The sequence below is a fragment of the Dermacentor variabilis genome, chromosome 6 (assembly GCF_050947875.1).
Source record: "Dermacentor variabilis isolate Ectoservices chromosome 6, ASM5094787v1, whole genome shotgun sequence".
Classification (NCBI taxonomy): domain Eukaryota; kingdom Metazoa; phylum Arthropoda; class Arachnida; order Ixodida; family Ixodidae; genus Dermacentor; species Dermacentor variabilis.
The window spans coordinates 134,362,451-134,380,373 of record NC_134573.1 but is presented as its reverse complement, the minus strand read 5'-3'; the positions used below and the strand labels follow the sequence as shown (position 1 = coordinate 134,380,373).

The following is a 17,923-nucleotide window of genomic DNA, read 5'->3' as shown; positions in this document are numbered from 1 at the left end:
TTGAGGTGAAATTTTGTCCGCCAAGCTGTCATTTCAGTCATCCAGTCTCAAGATCAACAGTGTGGACCAGTATGTGTAGAGTACACACCCTTCAATGATAATTGAGTGCATCTTTCTCAAAACGCGACATGGACGCGTCCCCAAAGTCGACTTATCCATGGCGGTGCCGATGATCGCCGCTTCCTCGATGTCGACTCGATGCGGAGATATAAAAAACTATTTTGTGCGTGCGGTGTTTCAGTCCCAATACCAGTGTTTGACTAATCTATGACACTGCATGATCTACCGACGAAAAAGTATGTTGGCCAGGAATTAGCCGTAGGATCAGCCGCATCGCAGGTTGCTCTCGGTGGAGCCGGTGTTCTGCTTGATCGGGTCGCACTCTAGGACTACGTCGACGACGACACTGGCGTGACTGTCCAGGAGGAGGAGCTGAATGACGACAAGATCGTTAAGAGCTTTCGCGTTGTCGCCGATTTGTCTGACAAGTGATGGACTCATTTGATACTATCCGCCGCTTTCTTGGCGCTCACGACGAAGAAGCTGCAGTGCACCTACTTACTGCCTGTGAGCTACGCATTCTTCCACTGCTAGCGCGAAAGCAGTAACAAGCTAAAATGATCCATTTCTGGGAATTAACTGCTGTCGGAGGTTTTTTTTTTTTTTTTAGCTGCTGGTTCCTGCGACAAGAAAATTTTTCGCACGTGCCCGTGAATTTCCTTGAAGCAGGATTCAGCTATAGTTTGCTGTTCTTAGGAACATTCGATGCACCCACGTTGACAAGAACAAGACAAAACTGGAGTAAAACTTTCCGGCAACTCCTATCTTTATTTCAACTTTTCTTTTTTCACACTGACAAGACAGACACTGTACACGAGTTCACAGAGGAGAGATGGCACACGAGGACATCGGAAAAACAAGGTAGAAGTTCTTATCATTTCCCTGTCAAAAATAAATTAGTAGTGCTTGCCGTAGCCGAAGCCAAGACCGTAGCCGAGGCCGTGGCCGTATCCGTGGCCGTATCCGTGGCCGAATCCGCCGTAGGCGAGACCATGGCCGAAGCCAAAACCATGTCCGAGACCATATCCGAGACCGTGTCCGAGGCCGTAGCCGTGTCCATAGCCGTGTCCGTAACCGAATCCATAGGCTGGAGCGGCAAAGGCCACTGGGGCAACGGCAACCTTAGCCACAGGGGCGGCAGCAACGGCGACGGGAGCAGCGACGGCCACCTTGGCGACGGGAGCGGCGACAACCTTGGCAGCGGCAACGCCGACGGCGGGCACGGCGTGGTGAGCGTTGTAGGCAGCGGCGGCAGGGTGGGAGGCGGCGGTGCCGGGCTCGTTGGTGGAGATGTGGGCGCGGAAGCCGTGGCCGTCAGCGACGTACTTGACGACACGGACGCGGCCGTCGGCGTCGGTCAGTCCGTAGGCGCCGACCTTGTTGCCCCAGGCATCACCGGACTCCTGACGGAAAGAGCTGCCGCTGGTGTGGGCCTCCTTGTAGCCGAACTTGTAGTTTCCGTGGAGCTGCGGTTTCGAGAAAAGGGAAAACAAAAACGACCAAAGTTGAGACTTGGGGTTCGTTAAGACCATCGCGCGAAACTTTCCATACAAATCGCAACTAGAGCACTAGAGCACAGCTGCAAGGACAAAAGCTATGTTGAAAACGGCGCATCTGCGCCTGGCACAATGCTTCCCTCTAGGCTCAGGACTGCGCTTGGTGGGCGGCTGATACCTGTACCTTCTGGTTAATGAATGAGCAGTGTTTGAAGAGGCATTCTGTTGGACACTCGGAGGTATGTGGTGTCCGTAGCCGTTGCGACGATCTCGCAGCTTTCGTGCTCTGAACGCACGTTGGGTGCACAGGTTTGCCGTGGTAAGAATCATGCGATAACGCAGTTGCGATTTCTACACTGTGAGGAAAATAGTGCGCCACGCTTTACAGCCACGTGAGCACTCCTGTATTGTCTACAGCAAGCTGTACGACATCACTTCCCGGTGTCACTGTCAGAGCGTTCAAGCTTTGCTATATCGCGAGGCGAACTTGTGATTTTTGTATATGCAGCGGCGGTATGAGTGCGTTCTGTGCACCACATTTCAAGCTCGTGCATAGGTGTTTATAAAAAAAGATTATCGTATCAGAACCCGTCGGTGTTTCATGGCATGGACATTGACGCATTTTTCACTCTCGTTTCTGTGAAATAAAATTCCCCTAAGTCCTCCTCACGCCAACCCAAAGGAATTCTGCAGTTTTAGGCATCTATCGAACTATGTTGGCGTTTCATCGCGTGACATATACTTTTCAAAGTTAGCGTAAGCAATATTCGAGGGGAAAAAAAGAAAAACGCTTGCTTCCGGTGGAGCTTGACATAATGCCAGAAGGTGCCTGGAACGGCTGAAGTTGCTGGAATGGCTGGTGGGAATTAAGGCCCATGAAATTCCAAGAAAATGTGGGCAGCTGAGAGAAACTTGTTCGTATAAGCAAGTCTAAGCAAGGCGTATGATGCTTTAATGTCGATAATCATCATTCAAAGTCAATCACCCAGTTTGTGGAGGCCAAGCTGAGCTGGAGAGGCTTCACAGATATTTAATTCCTACGCAGCTTATGTTTGAAATAGAAAACAGGCATTGCGAGAATGGGTGTGGCCACCGAGAGCATCGTTATAGAAAAAAGAAAGGTCTAAAATAAGCAAGCTTTTACGCAAGAACCCGCTTTCTAAATTTTGGTTAAGCTTCTCCGCAAAAAGCGTCAGCTCTTTTTCTGTATCTACAGCAGTTACTGAAATAATCAGTTGTCTGCCTTTTGAACAATTTAAGTGCTCACCTCTGCAGTTGATCCTCAATCCCCGTCAGTAGAGAGGACCATATTCAGCGTTCTCTTTTACGGCCTTAGACGTTTTGTTTATTTATTCCCACTTTACTTTTGGCGTCAGCATGACGTCCTGAGAGCTCTGGCATTTGCAAAAGTTGTAAAAAGGTATTATGTAGAAGAACGCATAATGTGGCAGCGCTAATCTTTGGCATCAGCGCTTCGTTCGCCTTTCTCCTTATGTCAACCACACAAGCAAACAATAAGAAATGTTCCGTCCAGTATATAAATCAACATCTCAGCGAGCTAATCGTCTAATGAAATGTCACGCTGCTTACGTTAAGAGAGAGCGCCGCATTGAAGCACGAACGGCTAATCATTCAGCAGGCTCAAAGCCAGCAGTTGGAGCTGAGCTCGTGCGTTGACGGGCAGCAATTCAGCGCAAAGCGAACTTACCCATCGCCTCCGATCGTGCCAAGCGAGCGCACATTTTTGTCTTGTATCTTTTTACCTTTCCCTCCGAAAAGGAAACGCTAATTACGGATGCGCAACCTTCGACTAACGTAATCACGAGCCCAATGATAGAGAAAAAAAGAAAACCGAAAGAAAGAAGTCTGAAAGGCTCGGCTCTGCGTCTCACGGTCTACGAGCAACGCCTCGGCGAGAGATAGGTAACCGCAAAACCACCGCCGCGGTGTTGGTGTAGGCCTCGGATTCATCAAGCACCTCTGTGCCACATCGCGAGTCTATCGTGCTTGGCTCATGACACAAAGGCAGCCTGCATAAATGCCCCTTTCTCCACCCCTCTCGACGTAGTGCACAACGTGTAGGTGTCACTGCACTCAATCAAGCGGACGGGCGCCGCCGTGTTTTGTTTTGTTTTTTTACTCTGACAACCGGGTACTCTTGCTGCGCGCCCTGTGTGATTGCCGAGGCGAGACTTTCGTCATCGCGGTTATGGGAGCGATCTGGCACCGCGCTTGAAGTGACTCGGCCCGGAGGGAAGCCCGATGAAACGTTGCGAAACGAAGGGTGTTCTCCGCGGCAGGAAAAGTGCAACGCTTCCGACATCTTTACCGTGAGGCATCGCAGCTCACACGAGAAGCTCCGCTCCTTCCTCGCAGATTCGCGCTTCATTTCTGGTTACTTTGGGTTGCAATACACGACCCACTGTCGTAATTCCGCATGCAGGGCTCTTGCCGACAAGTCCTTGCCTTTACTGACGCGCGTAATCCACAGCCTTTAACTCGGTGATCAACGCATAATAATAAAGTAGGATGCGAACTTACTATCAATTTACCTATCAAGAGTCCTAAGTAGCTGTACTGCCTCGTTGATGCAATTTTTTGGCAATTAAAGGTTAGAGTGATATTATCATTATAATAAAAAACTGCTGGTGTGCGCAGCCGAACCTTTTCTACACATTGAGCTCTGATTGGTGAATTAGGCACAATATAGATAATTTTTTTTTTCTCTAATAGGTCGATCTGCATTACGGTGAAGGATTACTTTCACCTTCTAATAAGTCGTGTTCAAGAAGCTTTGAACCGAAAGAGCGAGAAACTCTTCATTTGAAAACTGATTTTTGCTGGTGCCTTTTATAAACGCTGGCATGCTATTCTGTGAAGATCAAAGTTGTATGCTTCTCTCAAAGGCTTTGCCGATGCTCTGTGGCTTAAGCCGAGCACGGTAGGCATTACTGTGGCGGAAGTGTTTACCGATCCACACAACAGAGAGCAAATGTATAAACGGTTTTATAGTTAAGCTCGATTAAGCTAGCACGTAAAATGCACTATCATTGAAGTATCTGGTTCCTCCTACAGAAGAGATAAAAGGGCATTGGAGGGGCATTCAGAATAAGCCTAACAGCAGCTGCAGATGGATTTGGGTAACACTAAGTACACGAACGGTGAGACTACTGCGAGTCATTTCGTCGTATCATTTGAAGTGCCTGCTTCGTCAAACGCAGCTATTAATGACTGGCTACTTGCTCGACGTATTAGCACTAAAACAAAAATGCGTTGTTCCCAGCTGTACAGTGTGGTACATAGAGATAAGTATACTCACGTCCTGAACGCGGTGCTGAGAGGAGTGTCCAGCCTCGGGGACGGCGGCGACAGCCACGGCAGCGTGGCCGTGGCCGTGGCCAACGAGCCCGGCGCGGGCGACAGCGACGACGGCGAGGAGGATGGCGACCTGTGACGTGGCAAAAGGGGAAAAAATTCAAAAAAAAATTACGTTTTCCAAAAGGGCATTGAGCTGTGTTTGCAAGTCTTTAATGTACTCCGTTTTAAATTTGTAGTTTCAAAAGCGTGGTTATGAGATTCCGGAAACTTACATGTCAAGAGGAGAACAAGAGGAGAAAATTTGCTCGAGATATTAGGTAGTGCCGTCAATGCTAGAAGGATCAAGAAGTCTGCATTTTCTAGAAAGCTGCTCGCAGTTTTGTGGTGTAAACTAAATCTGATGACGGAAGCGAATACGAAATGTAACTTTATGGAATGTAAGAATAATAATGGTGAGAGTGACAGATGCTTATATAAATCTTGTTTGTTGGCTGCATCTTAACATCAAACCTCTTATCAGCTTCAACCAATTTCCAAAACTTGAGAGGGAATGGGTTTGACATTATCAGGAAAAAAAAAAGAAAATCGAGAAGCCCGATGTGTGCGTTGACGGAATCGTAATCCGTTTTTGGCGGTATTGAATACTAGAGCGATTTCTTATTTTAGTACTATGATTAGGTAAGGTGAAGTAACGACACGATAGCCTTATACAGTGACTATCAGTTAGACAGACATAGCCCGCTCTCATGCCTTATGATGAATGTGCAGTAGTTCTATGCTGCTCATAACGTCATTACTTACTTCACCTTCGCCTCGTAACGGCAGTATAATCAAAATTCACTAATTTAATTAGGCAGTACAAATCACGTTTTTGTTGAATCTTGATTATAAAATGTTTCGAACAACAAGATCGTGCTACAGGCAAACTTAAGAACCTCTTAAATACTCAGCATACAATGACATGTTTGCAGTGTTCATCCTTCAATTAGTAATACTGAGCCTGTTGCATAATCAAAATGCTACGTCAAGAGTACTGTGACTGTCTAGCCGTTAGCTATCCGGCCAAGACAAGTCATCCCCGCCGTTCGACTGTCTAATCCAACGCAGTGCAGCCTGCTGCAGATCGCGCAGTGCACGGTCCATATAATCCAATCCACGGGCGGCGGCTGACGGAGGAGTAGGAACCGTAGAAGTGCTTTGGTTGCGTACCTTCATCGTGGGACCTGCTGCTCTGATCCGGAGGAACCGACAGAAGTGACAGACCGCTGCCATGGCACTCCTTATATATTACGCAGGGCCGACCGCACTCACTGGGTTCGCTCTGGGCCGCGTGACGTCACAGCACCGAAGAAGGAGGGAGCACGAAACCCGGAGGCAGAAAGGCCGAGAGACTGAAGGGGAAGGGGGGTCATTATTTCGCGCATAGCCTACGGCGCTGTATCCCTGTGTCCAAAACTCTTGACCTGCGGCCATAGAAACCCGTCCGCGACGCTTTGGCTCTCAGCCTCTGGAATGGTCCTTCACCGAACCCCGCTGTGGACATGTCGACGTCCGGTGAGCTGCTTGCTGTCGGTGCAGTACGTTCCTTGATACTTTCTTTCTCTTCTCTCACCCTCTATCTTTCTCTGGCATAAGCCGTGTTACGATCTCGTTGGTATACTTGTTCTGGCACCGCCTGAAGCAAGAGCCATAGCTGGCGAGAGGTTAGCGCGAGGTCATCATAGACAAAAGCTGTGCAGTACCCCCTCGCCCCCCCCCCCCTGTGGGGAGGGGTGACCGTCGCCGCTCACAGCTGTCGCTCGTGCCGATCAACAAACTGCAAGAAAAAAAAAACTCCGCGCCGTGGCGGGTCATTTGCAGAGCGCTCAATCGTTGTTTCTGTGCTCTTGTTCTTTCAATTGGAGGGCACCGCGAACCTTGACAGTCGCAGCTACCCCCCATTCCCCCTCAACTCCCACATCAGGAGTTCGACGCGCGGATACGCGAAATGCCTGAGGTGCAGGGCGGGGTCTGAGACCGCAGGAATGCTTCCTTCATTTACTTCGTTGTCGACTCTACCCCCCCCCCCTCCCACTCACCCCGTTTCCCTCGGTCTCCTACTAAACACGAATATATGCGAGAGCACGCGTAGAGCGGTTCGCCCCTCTTAACGAGCAATTCGCCTTTCCCTCCCCCTCCCTCCTCTCTCTTACACATACCGCCTTGCCCAAAAGCTTTGGCCACTTTGCCTGAAAAAGGAGCGAGAACAAAAAAAAAAGGCGATCAAACTTATGCGAGCGCAAGCATAGTTTGATTGGTATTTCTTGTTTTCTGTGCCTCTTTCCCGCTTTCCTGTATGCGCGCCGATTTTTGTGCAACGGCCGGCCTGTGTGAGTTTCGGTTCACTGCTTGTATAGAGCGGGCACGCGCGTGGCAGAGCTATGGTGCAAATTTGCTGCAAGCAAGTACAAGCAATGGTCGACAGGAAGATTAATCCGTTTCTTTTTCTCGCCCTCCTGACGGGGAGTTGCTGGACACAAAACCAGGCTAACTTGAAGCACGTGCTTGCGCGCGTGTGTGTGGATAAGATTTTGCGCGGCTGTAGGTAAAGTTTGGAACTGGATCAAAAATGGGTCGACGCTGCGATAAAAACGAAATGAATCCAGATAGGCGTGATTTAAGGTTTGTCGACGCTGTCTTATCTTTTGGTCTCTGTCGCTTGCACTCTCTCCGCAATTAGCGGTCAGTGCCGCGTCTGATGCAATTGTGTAAAGTGACTCCGGCGTAGCTTTTGAGAGCTCCGTGTGTGTGTGTGTCGTTTAGGGGCGCTGCCACCTCATTTGCAGTATTGAGTCTTGCGTATGGAAAAGCAAAACTATCGTCATTAATAGAGCCAAGCTGTTTCAAAAATATAGCTGCAGCTTTGTTTGTCGCATTTTCAATCTTAATTTCTGGCTAAGTGCTCTCACTTTCCATTCTCGAGCAGGCGTCCAATCTGACGTCATGAGCCGGCGCTGGTGTTGCTGGTTGTTATGCGCTATTCTAGAGCAGTGTCATACAAAGGTGTAATTTATCAGTGGTTTGTACCTCACATGTCACGCACGCATTTTTGCGCACACCGTAGTGACAGGCTAAATAATTTGCACCCTGTATGGGACTTCCGAAGCTGCCTCATAACTGAAGTTCGTCCTCGGCCGCAGTGATTCAACAGTTCCGAAACCGAAACTATGTTGCAGAATATGCAGACTCCTGCATCTAGCATGAAAAACCGGCCGCGCTTTTATAAATTAATAAGCAATAGCACCAACCTTTCGAAAAACGCCCAGGTTTCTTAGAAGCTGCAATATCATATCACGAATAATTTTCGTAGCATATCTTTACGCCTCATTTTTTCTCCTCTGGTTGAGGCGTCACATCGAGTCGAGATTCATTAACACGTGAGTAACAGCCCATTTTTTATGAAGGTGCGAGCGCTAATTGGTATAATAAAATTATTTGATCGAACAAAATCTGCTAACTACTGTTTCCTTGCACCATATATAGGAAAGGCGGTTGAGCAAGCTTGGGACTCATGGGAAGTTTTACGGAGAGGTGCTTTGTCCCGGTCGATTCTTTAAGCTAAGTTTTATGCTCGTGAATGTAATAGCGAGCTTTTATTAGTTTCACAACAGTTCGACGGAGGTTGCCAGAATATCAATAGTAATTTCATCCACGGTTATTGTCCAAATATGACCTAATTGAATGTACGCATGCTCCAATCTAGCGCAATTTACTTATTTACGGCGAGTTTTGTCAAAACATTGATTATTTGTAAACTTGGCACACTTATCGTCTCTTAACTATAAGAATGTTCCGAGGGAAGTCCAAAGCACAAGTAAATCTCGAAGGACAATAAATATAAACCACAATGGGCTTCTTCAATGAAGCCCCGTACGATCACACGGACACAAGAATTTCCCGCGCTATCCAAAGCGATTGCTGTACCAGTCTGTTCGTTAGGAATATTGGGTATAAAACTGGGTGGTTGTGAAGGACCAATATTGTTTGCGTGCATAAAGGGCTAGGCGAATGAGCACGACCTTGGGTGCCTTAGCGCTTGCGTCATGATGGAAGGGCGAACGCCTCGACGCTCATGAAATTTGTCTTCCTTTTCGAGATTCATGTAACGAGGCGCGACACTGGTATGTCACTGACTTTCACTATCATATTGATTTTGAAGAGACAGATCTGAGGTACGACGGAAGGCAGGCGATATCTCGTCACCTAGAGCAACCGCAGGGTGTCTAAACATTTTCGCACGCATATCTAAATAAAGCAGCAAACTGAATAAAAGACCTCAGCTCCAATTGAGCTGTTTGTTGGAACCTTAGGTTTGTAATATTAGATGGACTACCAATGGTTAGTCTCTAACGTGCAAGCCAAGTTTGTGCAGGAGCGTAGTGGTCATTAGGATTACGATCCCTATAGGTGCATTGTTATTATTGTTAGGCTTGAGCACAAAAAAACTATCACAGAGCGGAATTAAAGAGCTGGCTGGCAACTGCCACCATGAGGGGCATGACGCCTACCTGCACTTGAAAAAAAAAAGTGCAAAGAAAAAGAATATTAAGTGAGAAACCGGAGAGAGATTTCGTGATATATGCTCTCGAATTGATACAGCTACCGTGTGCCATAGTGGGGCACCAACGACCGTGTCTATTAACCGGAATACAAACATTCGGCTTTCTACCCTGCACTGGGTGAGAAGTAAATGCAGCCAGAAAAATGGGAATAAAAGCGGAGAGGGGCATCATATGCACAAAGACAGAGATAAACAAGCACACATACACACGCAAAATTATGCAGATGTGTTTGTTGTTCAAGAAGGCCACATGAACGTGTATTTCGGCAGCGCCTTCGTCGTCTCTTCTCACGTGATGACCACATTGCTAGCGTGGTCGCGAGTGATCGTCCCTGCCTTCTGTAGAGAGAACAGTGACAAAGGATATGTTCGGTCGTTTCTTCGCTGCCACAATCGTGACAGGCAGCACTGTAGACCATTCCGATGTGGTAAGCAGAAGAATTAGTATACCAAGTCACAGTCGGCGGAGGACAGTTGTCCTTGTTCGAAAAGTTACGTATGGTATACACAGTCGGAGAGAAGGGTTTAGCCAATGCGAACGGCTGTGTTTCACAGGTACCGCGGGACATCACATGCGAGAATGCGAAGCTTTGTGGTTGCATCTGTTCTTGACAACGAGATGGCTTCCAGCACACCATCTGTGTGAGCGTCCGTCAAATCAAGACGCGCCAAGCAGGCATTGGCCAAGAGTGTCAACGCGCTTCACTTGCCCGCGAGGAGTTCACAACTCAAACGACCACTCAGCGGTATTCAATTTGACATTATATTGCTTCCGCATTTACAACTCATAAGAAATGCTTAGGCGCCATCGCGTTTTCAGTTTTTTAAACAAGGTTATTGTGCAGCTCTCTAACTTCAAGCCCTAATTGGATTTGTGACTGATGCCGTAGAGCTGATAACAAGCATTTTAATGCGACTTTGGAATCAGTCAAGACAATCAATTCTAGAGGTTGTTCCTCACGAATCGCACGGAGTGCGCTGCGAATACTACAAGCTACACAGCAATCGACATTGTCTGATGAGAGGTCTCGAACTTTGTGGTCATGGATTTTGCAGGGATGGCTACAGATGCTGTAGAACCGCCCACAGTGGTCAGGTCATCAGTGTAACTATGAAGATGGTCTTTTTATGCCCCCTGCAGCATCAATGTAGAGATAACTGCTTAGAGTTGGGTACGAGAACGCTGCTTACCTCAAGTCTTTGGTGCTGGAAGTAGGACTTATGGTTCAGCGAAACACCTAGGATATTCGAGAAATCCCCCTGTAGAGGGCAGTCGCGGTAAGCCGGAATCTCCTGACAAAAATATGTGCTTAGTTGCTTTTCTGGCAGCGAGGTGATATGGCGGGAAGGGACGCGGATTTGAGTCCTCAGTGACCCGCCTTCGTTGCTCAGTGGCTATGGTGTTGGGCTGCTAAGCACGAGGTCAGGGGATGGAATCCCGGCCATGGCGGCCGGATTTCGATGGGGGCGAAATGCGAAAACACCTGTGTACTTAGATTTAGGTGCACGTTAAACAACCCCAGGTGGTCCAAATTTCCGGAGTCCCCCCTACGGCGTGCCTCATAATCAAATCGTAGTTTCGGCACGTAAAACTCCATAATTTAATTTTTAATTTTTGAGTCCTCAGTGGGTAGTTTTGGGCAATCGCTATAGTTTTCACTGTCGACAAAAAAGTTGAGTGATAAACGGAGTAAAGGCGGCAAGGGGACAGTGAAAGGTGCAGGAACAATTGCCATCTACTGGGAGCCCTTTCTGACTCAGTATTCAGCAAAAATATCAGTAACATTTCTTTTTCTTCTTTTGGAAGCTTTAGTTTTGTTTTCTAGGAAAAGTCTACTGCCTCCCCCAAAATTACTGTTTCGCGCGCAAACTGCTCCGTTGTCGTCCTTTAGGCGTGCTCTTTCAGTAAGGTGCTGTTGCCTCTAAGTAACGTGTGAAAGGCAAGATTGGAGGTCAGCTAAATGTCATCGAAATGTCATGACTTTCAGGTCGATGCGGACGTTCAGTCTATGGCGCACCACCGGCCTACATAGTTCTGCCAAAGCATTCCCTGCGTCACCGCTTTGTCCGGCGAGACACCAAATCTACCCACGTGCACCCCACCAGCCTCGATAACAGCGACCGATGAAGAACTCATAGCCATGCTTTTTCAGCGGCCTGGTATCTATATACGGGGCGATCATTCTTAAGGGGGGATGCGGGGCTAAAAATCAACTTTTGAATCGTTGCATGAGTATTTATGAAAATGGTAGGTTTATGTATCTCCTTGTTTTAAGTAAATATTCTAAATAATTAATACAAAGTAAATAAAGAAGAAGTCATGGCTGTCACACGAATCAATTAGTCATCTCCCACCTTAGGGAAACTATCATTTCAGAAATAATGCAGACGCGCTGATTGTTCTTGTTGGATGCCTTCTAGCGTGATTATAGCACAGGATAAGGCCAGTCGCGTGCTTTCCTTTACATTTCTGTAACAATGTCATCACTTTGAGGCTAAGTTAAGTGTTTTCCGTTGTCATTATATGTCAGATATGTAACATGTTCTTTTGTTATTAAAGATACAGAAATATGAAAAGTGCCTCATCTCGTTCCTGACAAATTTTCAGCCGAGAAATTACATTAAATGTAGGCTTTGGCGAAGCAGTTTGGAAATGACAGTTTTCCTAAAGGTTAGGTTCGGTCAAAAAGTGCAAACGGAGAAAAATGAGCGCAAAGATTTCAGAACCCGCAATCTTATTTTAAGAGCAAAAATAAAGTGCCCTGGTCAATAGGTTGGACCCTCCTGCGGTCCAACCAGCTCTGCGGCAATTGCTTCAAGTAGTCTTCGCTTTTTTCTAGCTTTAGAGCCGTCCAGCCCCCTCGTCTGCTTTCGCAGGCAAGGGTGCCCCAGCCAGAATTATGCTTTTCTTCTTTGGTTTTTACTTTGCGGTCTGCTGTACTCTTGATTCAAGGTCTCCCATGATTAAAACGTGCGAAAAACAAACTTTATGACGCGTACGTTCACTCCGTGTTCGCTTCCTTGCTCGCTTTCATGCACCGTTCACGGGCGCTCTCGAGGGCGAGAGGGCGCCACCGCCACTAGAAAAGAATTCATATTCCTCTTTTCGATTGCGCCGATTGAAACAGAAATTCGGGATGAGCTTCTTACAAGCCTTGGAATCGAAAATAAACAAAATTAGAAAATGCGTTTTTTTTTTTTTTTCTGTTGAGAATCGCGGTTTCAGCCCCGTGTCGTACTTCAAGTTATGCGTAATTTTTTTTTTTTTAGATCACTTGTCCCCGATAGCATAATTCTTGTTTTTTTTAGCTTTATTATTTGAAGAGGAACGTATTACTAGCACGAGAAATCGAAACGCATTCGACGAATTAACAAAAATTCGCTATTGACTTCTTATTTATTTACTTTACGGCACATACTGGAATTTACAACTTGTTGCCGGTGAGTTTCCAAGACGTATACACTTGTAAAAATATTCCAGGATTACACGGGTTTCGAGATAATACTTCCCAAAGTGTTAAGCGAAATACAATGGCGTTCCAGTTCGTGCTTCTAGGCCTAAAAAAAAACACCTTGTTAAAAAAAAAGTCGTAAAGGGCATTCTTACGGCGAGCTTGATTGCGCATATCTCCAATTCTGTCATTCCTAAAGTTCATTCCAAGTGTATATGCCTTGCAAACTCACCGGCTGCAATTTGTAAATTGTCATGTGTGCCACAAAATAATGAAGAAGGTAATTATTGAACTCTTGTTATTTTGTTGAACATGCGTTTCGATTTCTCATGCAAGTAATGTACGCCTCTCTGAACGATCCAGCTCTAGGGCTAGAATTATGTTATCTGCAAGAGCCAATTTCTAAAAAAAAAAAAGTGTCGTAAAACTTAAAGATGATCACCCCATATATAGGCCGGCTGCGTGCCCCCTGATTCACTGCTTGCCATACGGACCAATGGCGCTGCGTCCGTTCTGCTAACGCGTTCGCAAGAAAAATGAATCTGTTCGGTACTCCGCAGTTGCCTAAAATTATATACACCTTTAATGAATCGGCCTCCCCCATACCAATTTTCACGAAACACAGTGCACTCATTCGTGAGGCTTTTTAGCGCTTCTTCCAATGCTGCCGTTTGTTTCAAACTATGTGAAAAGGCTTTGTAAAGCTTCGTTGAATCCGCTGACAGCATCTATAGATAGCTTATAAGTCTCTACCCCACTTTTACATTTAATGGCTCAATGCTTCGATTAACCTTCACGCACTCTCGTTTTGAAATCCGTCGCATGAAGATGAGCTTCAGGTGTAACATAGAAATTGCTGTGTTTAATTTAATATAGCATTTACTTTACTTCATTCCATAATATATTAAAGCTCTACAACGAAAAAAGTTTTTGCTCTCGATTTTTTTTTTATCTTTGCAGGTTGCTTTCTGATTTGTTGTTGTTGTAGGCTGAGCTCAGTTCATACTGAGTGTAAAGTTCTTGCTGTAAGCGACAAGCATCTGTTGCTGACGCAAATGAATGAATGTGCACTTTTGTTTTCAGTCTATATGACTGAAGCGCCTTGCAGCATGCCATGCTGGCACTTTTTTGCGTTGTGTGAGGTGTATGCCATAAATATCTGACGTGGTATCCTGTTTGTACTTTTCAGTATCCAGCGCGTCCGTATTCACGCCGTATCTCTCCAGCTGTGTAATGAAATTGCGCTTTAACTTATGGTCAAATATAAGCCCTCTTGTGCACAGTACACTAAGTGATAACTAATCTGGTAAGCTCTAATCATTTGCAAAAATCATTCGCCAGGCCTTGACCAAATCTATATCACTGCGGAAGGGAAATGGGGAGTGGTTTCATATGAACACGGCGAAAATGAGGCCGCATGCGGAACTATAATTATGCAGCTTATAACCAAAACGCGTAGAGGACAGAAGTGTTGACTATTATTTCATGAACATAAATTATGTGTAATTTGATCTGCAATCTGTGTTTGTGTTATAAATGTCATATTTTATATAAATATCGCAATACATCCCTTTTGGGACGCTTCGCCTATTCGACCCTTTGGTGAGTCGTAGCTCGTCATTGCTCAAAATAAATTCTGTAATTTAGCGCCATCATCTTCAAGCTTTACGAAAAGCACGCGGCCAACATGTGGTGACCGAGCCCGTGCCTTCGTGAATTCCATCCCGCAGCTTTGTAGTAAAGATCAGAAATGGTACACACCAATAAACTTCCGTTTCCAATAACGAGAACGAAAAACTCAATCTAACTATTGCGTATTCCGAGTGGATACGTGCAACAACTGAGCAACGTCATCTTCATCATCATTATAAGAAGTGACGCTCTCAACAGAGAAAAGTATGTCATATGCGTTGTCGCTTTCTCTTTTAATTTATTCTTTTCGGGAGCACTTATTTAGCACCCTTGCCTACACTGGCAGGGGTGCTACACAGGGCAGGGCACACTTGAGCAACAAACATGTTCAGTAGGCCTGCGTCGCAGCGTTCTACATCGTCAGTAGAAGGAAGGGGGGGGGGGGGGGCGGAACTTCGAACAAAGATTGGAATGCGAGCAGTTTCCCTCGAGCAACTGGGGTAAGAAGGAATGCGACACTGAACTCCATCAACGGCTCGCCCAGACACGTAGGACGGATTGATATCGGTGCAAATGGTCCGGGTGATGGCTGCAATCGGATACATTACGACGTGAAACTGTGTCACAGGAATGGCGACGGCATTCGTTTCGAGGGCGTAACCGTGAAACTGATTTCCACATTTTCACACCTTACTCGAAGCTATGTGCCTGAAGCAAGAGAGGCTCAGCCTTGAGTAAAAAAAAAAAAAGACTAAAAGAAAAAGAAGGGAGACAACCTTCAAGTATCCTGTGGTGCAGTGCCTCATTATCATGCGCTAGCATTCCTAGTACATTGGAAGTCAGCATAACTAAGTACTTCTAAAAAAACAAAGGATTTAATTCATCATCACTGGGTGAACAAGGGAAGCCTTTGATGGGAGCCAACGCTTCGACAAGAACAAAACAAGTTTCTCTTGTGGAAACGGTTCCTCCAGGCTAAACAACCCTTGTTCACCCAACGTTAATTATTGAAATTAAGCATGTAGCTAGGTTAAATTTTATCAGTCTAAACTTGCGTTAACTCGGCAACTGATTGAGGAGACAAATTTCCATGATCATAAAACATACCTTATAGACCGAAATATAGGCCGAGTGGTAACATATGTCGACCTTGTTATTTAAGGAAAAGAGACAGTGCCGTTGTGAAAATAAACGCGTTTGGAGTTCTTTATTTTTTTGTCAGCAGTCGCCAGCATGCACTAAGCTCCATCACAGAATCTGCAAGAGCCTCGTGAAGCTGTCCATGCTCTGCATGATAGCCCCGAAATTACATTTCACGTGTGCTGCACGCCGACAGCTTTCCTTTCGGTGCCTACCAATATAGCACTTCTTTTTCTCTCTCTCTCTCTCTCTCTCTCTCTCTCTCTCTCTCTCTCTCTCTCTCTCTCTCTCTCTCTCTTCCAGTACACTAAATTGACGCTGAGTTGCCCATCTTGCCTTTTGCCTTTGCGAAGTCTACAACGCTTATGTTGAACGCCACTCGAAACTGTCTGCGTGTTCCAATATTCATTGCTCACCAGACAAAACAAACAAAACGAAGAAAACCACTTGCGATAGAGATAGGAAGAGCGTACGCAAGGAGACACAGGTGACAAAAAAAACTCCAGCCATGTACATTTGGATATGGATTCAGCTTTGGCTTTGCTTTCGCCAACGTGAGTGCCATATGGTACCAAATGACGCACATTCTGCTACAAACCGCTATATAAGACTTGGGATGACTTTAGCCGGCTTTTTAGAAGACAGTATCTTTACTTATATTCCGGTTTACTCGGTAATTCTTGCCTTACTCTCCTCCATTCAGTCTTCTGACGAATCTGCATCAGAATCTGGCGGCGCAAATTACCGTCTTTATTAGTAAGACAAGTGGGACGAACCGCCTAATTGTATGTTACGCCTTCTGAAAGACAGTAGTGGTACATAGAGAGCCGCCTGGAATTCATCCGCACTGAATATGTTCAAATTGTGGCATTTATGTTTAGGCAGTTAGTTGCACTGCCCCACTCGCTCAACGAAATGTGCTATCTTTTAATATGTCTCCCGGACACCCACTGCGCGGGCAGCATGTATTCTATCGAGTTCTTCGAAGACTAGCCTCCCATCTATTTTTCAGGAGCTCACAGAAACTTCGTTATAATTTTCCCAACTTTTCTCGCATCAGTGTAATTCTATGAAAATGCACTTGAACAATCAGCCCTATATGTGAGAGATACAGTGTTTAACACATGAAATTTGGTACGTCCACTCTACGAGCTACAAAAAAAAAAAAAAGAAAACGAAAACGCTACGACAGCCTCCGGCTCACAATCAGCAGTTTGACTTCCTAAGATACGTTACGCAACATGCGAATTTTTTTATATTGAGGGATGCAGGAAGCTTTGTTGATAGACGTAGTAGTTTGCATTTCGAACTCGCTTTCTTGCTGTATAGCCAGCACGCTCCCTCGAACAACACGCGCCTTTGAGGAAATAAACAAGGGCGTTAGCCCTACACCCGATAGGCTCCTGGCATACGACCACCCACATTCACGGAACACGCTTAACGTCCTATGCTCGGTTCTTGTAACTTGAGTTTATTTTAATCCGTGAAACAAATTCTCATTAGAAAGCAAAAGAATAAGCGGAACCGAGATGCTCAATATTTTTCTTACAAAATTACAAACGTAGAAGTTAACAGACATTGAAGTCACAGACATAATAGGGGAAATTAACCGCTATCTTCAATTGGAATGTAGAAAGAAGATTAAAAAATAGTTATTAAGCTGCGCGAAAAGACAACTTGCCGCAGGTGAGAGTCGGACTCACATCTTCGGCATTAGGCGTTTGCTGCTTTACCGTTAAGCTTCTTTCTTTCTTGGGTATTTGTGTATGTGTACTCTATCTACTCAAGGGAACTTTAGGCAGAGCCTCTCACGGCCACGACTGCGGATGTGTATCATCCTCTTAACCCTTATGCTTCAGATCCAAATTCCTATACGGTCGTTCGGAAACCTGTATAAAAACCTCGAATGGCTGTCGTGTATACTTATATGGTGCTATATGGGAATATGATCTTTCATTGAAGATTTGTATTGCTTCTGATGGTGGGTGTTAATACCGTACGTAACGCGTATTTGCAACGTTAATGCTTCCGGCGTTGAACGGCTTAATAAGGAAAACCATAAACAAAAAGCGCGCTCTCCACGTGCTTTTCTTTTTCTTTATGTTGCTTTTAGTTTTCCCTTGCTCATTTTCCGCGGCTATTGTCCACACTGCCGCCTCTACTTTTGATCGCACGCGCACGCCCCACACGAGCCCGGCTCGTGATCGGCGCGCGCCTAGCTGCGC

The 17,923-nt window shown here is 45.9% G+C and overlaps 1 protein-coding gene across 1 annotated transcript in view; it reads right to left on the bottom strand.

The window, feature by feature from the left end:
* Nucleotides 1–817: 817 nt before the first annotated feature.
* LOC142584373 (uncharacterized) overlaps nt 818–17,923 on the bottom strand; it is a 58,663-nt gene continuing 41,557 nt past the window's right edge. Inside the window, exons 2-3 of the mRNA XM_075694524.1 lie at nt 4,876–5,004; nt 818–1,526 (exon numbers count right to left, since the gene is read on the bottom strand). Of these exons, the coding sequence (XP_075550639.1) occupies nt 957–1,526; nt 4,876–5,004 (699 nt within the window). The 3' untranslated portion in view covers nt 818–956. The remainder of the gene's footprint in view (nt 1,527–4,875; nt 5,005–17,923) is intronic.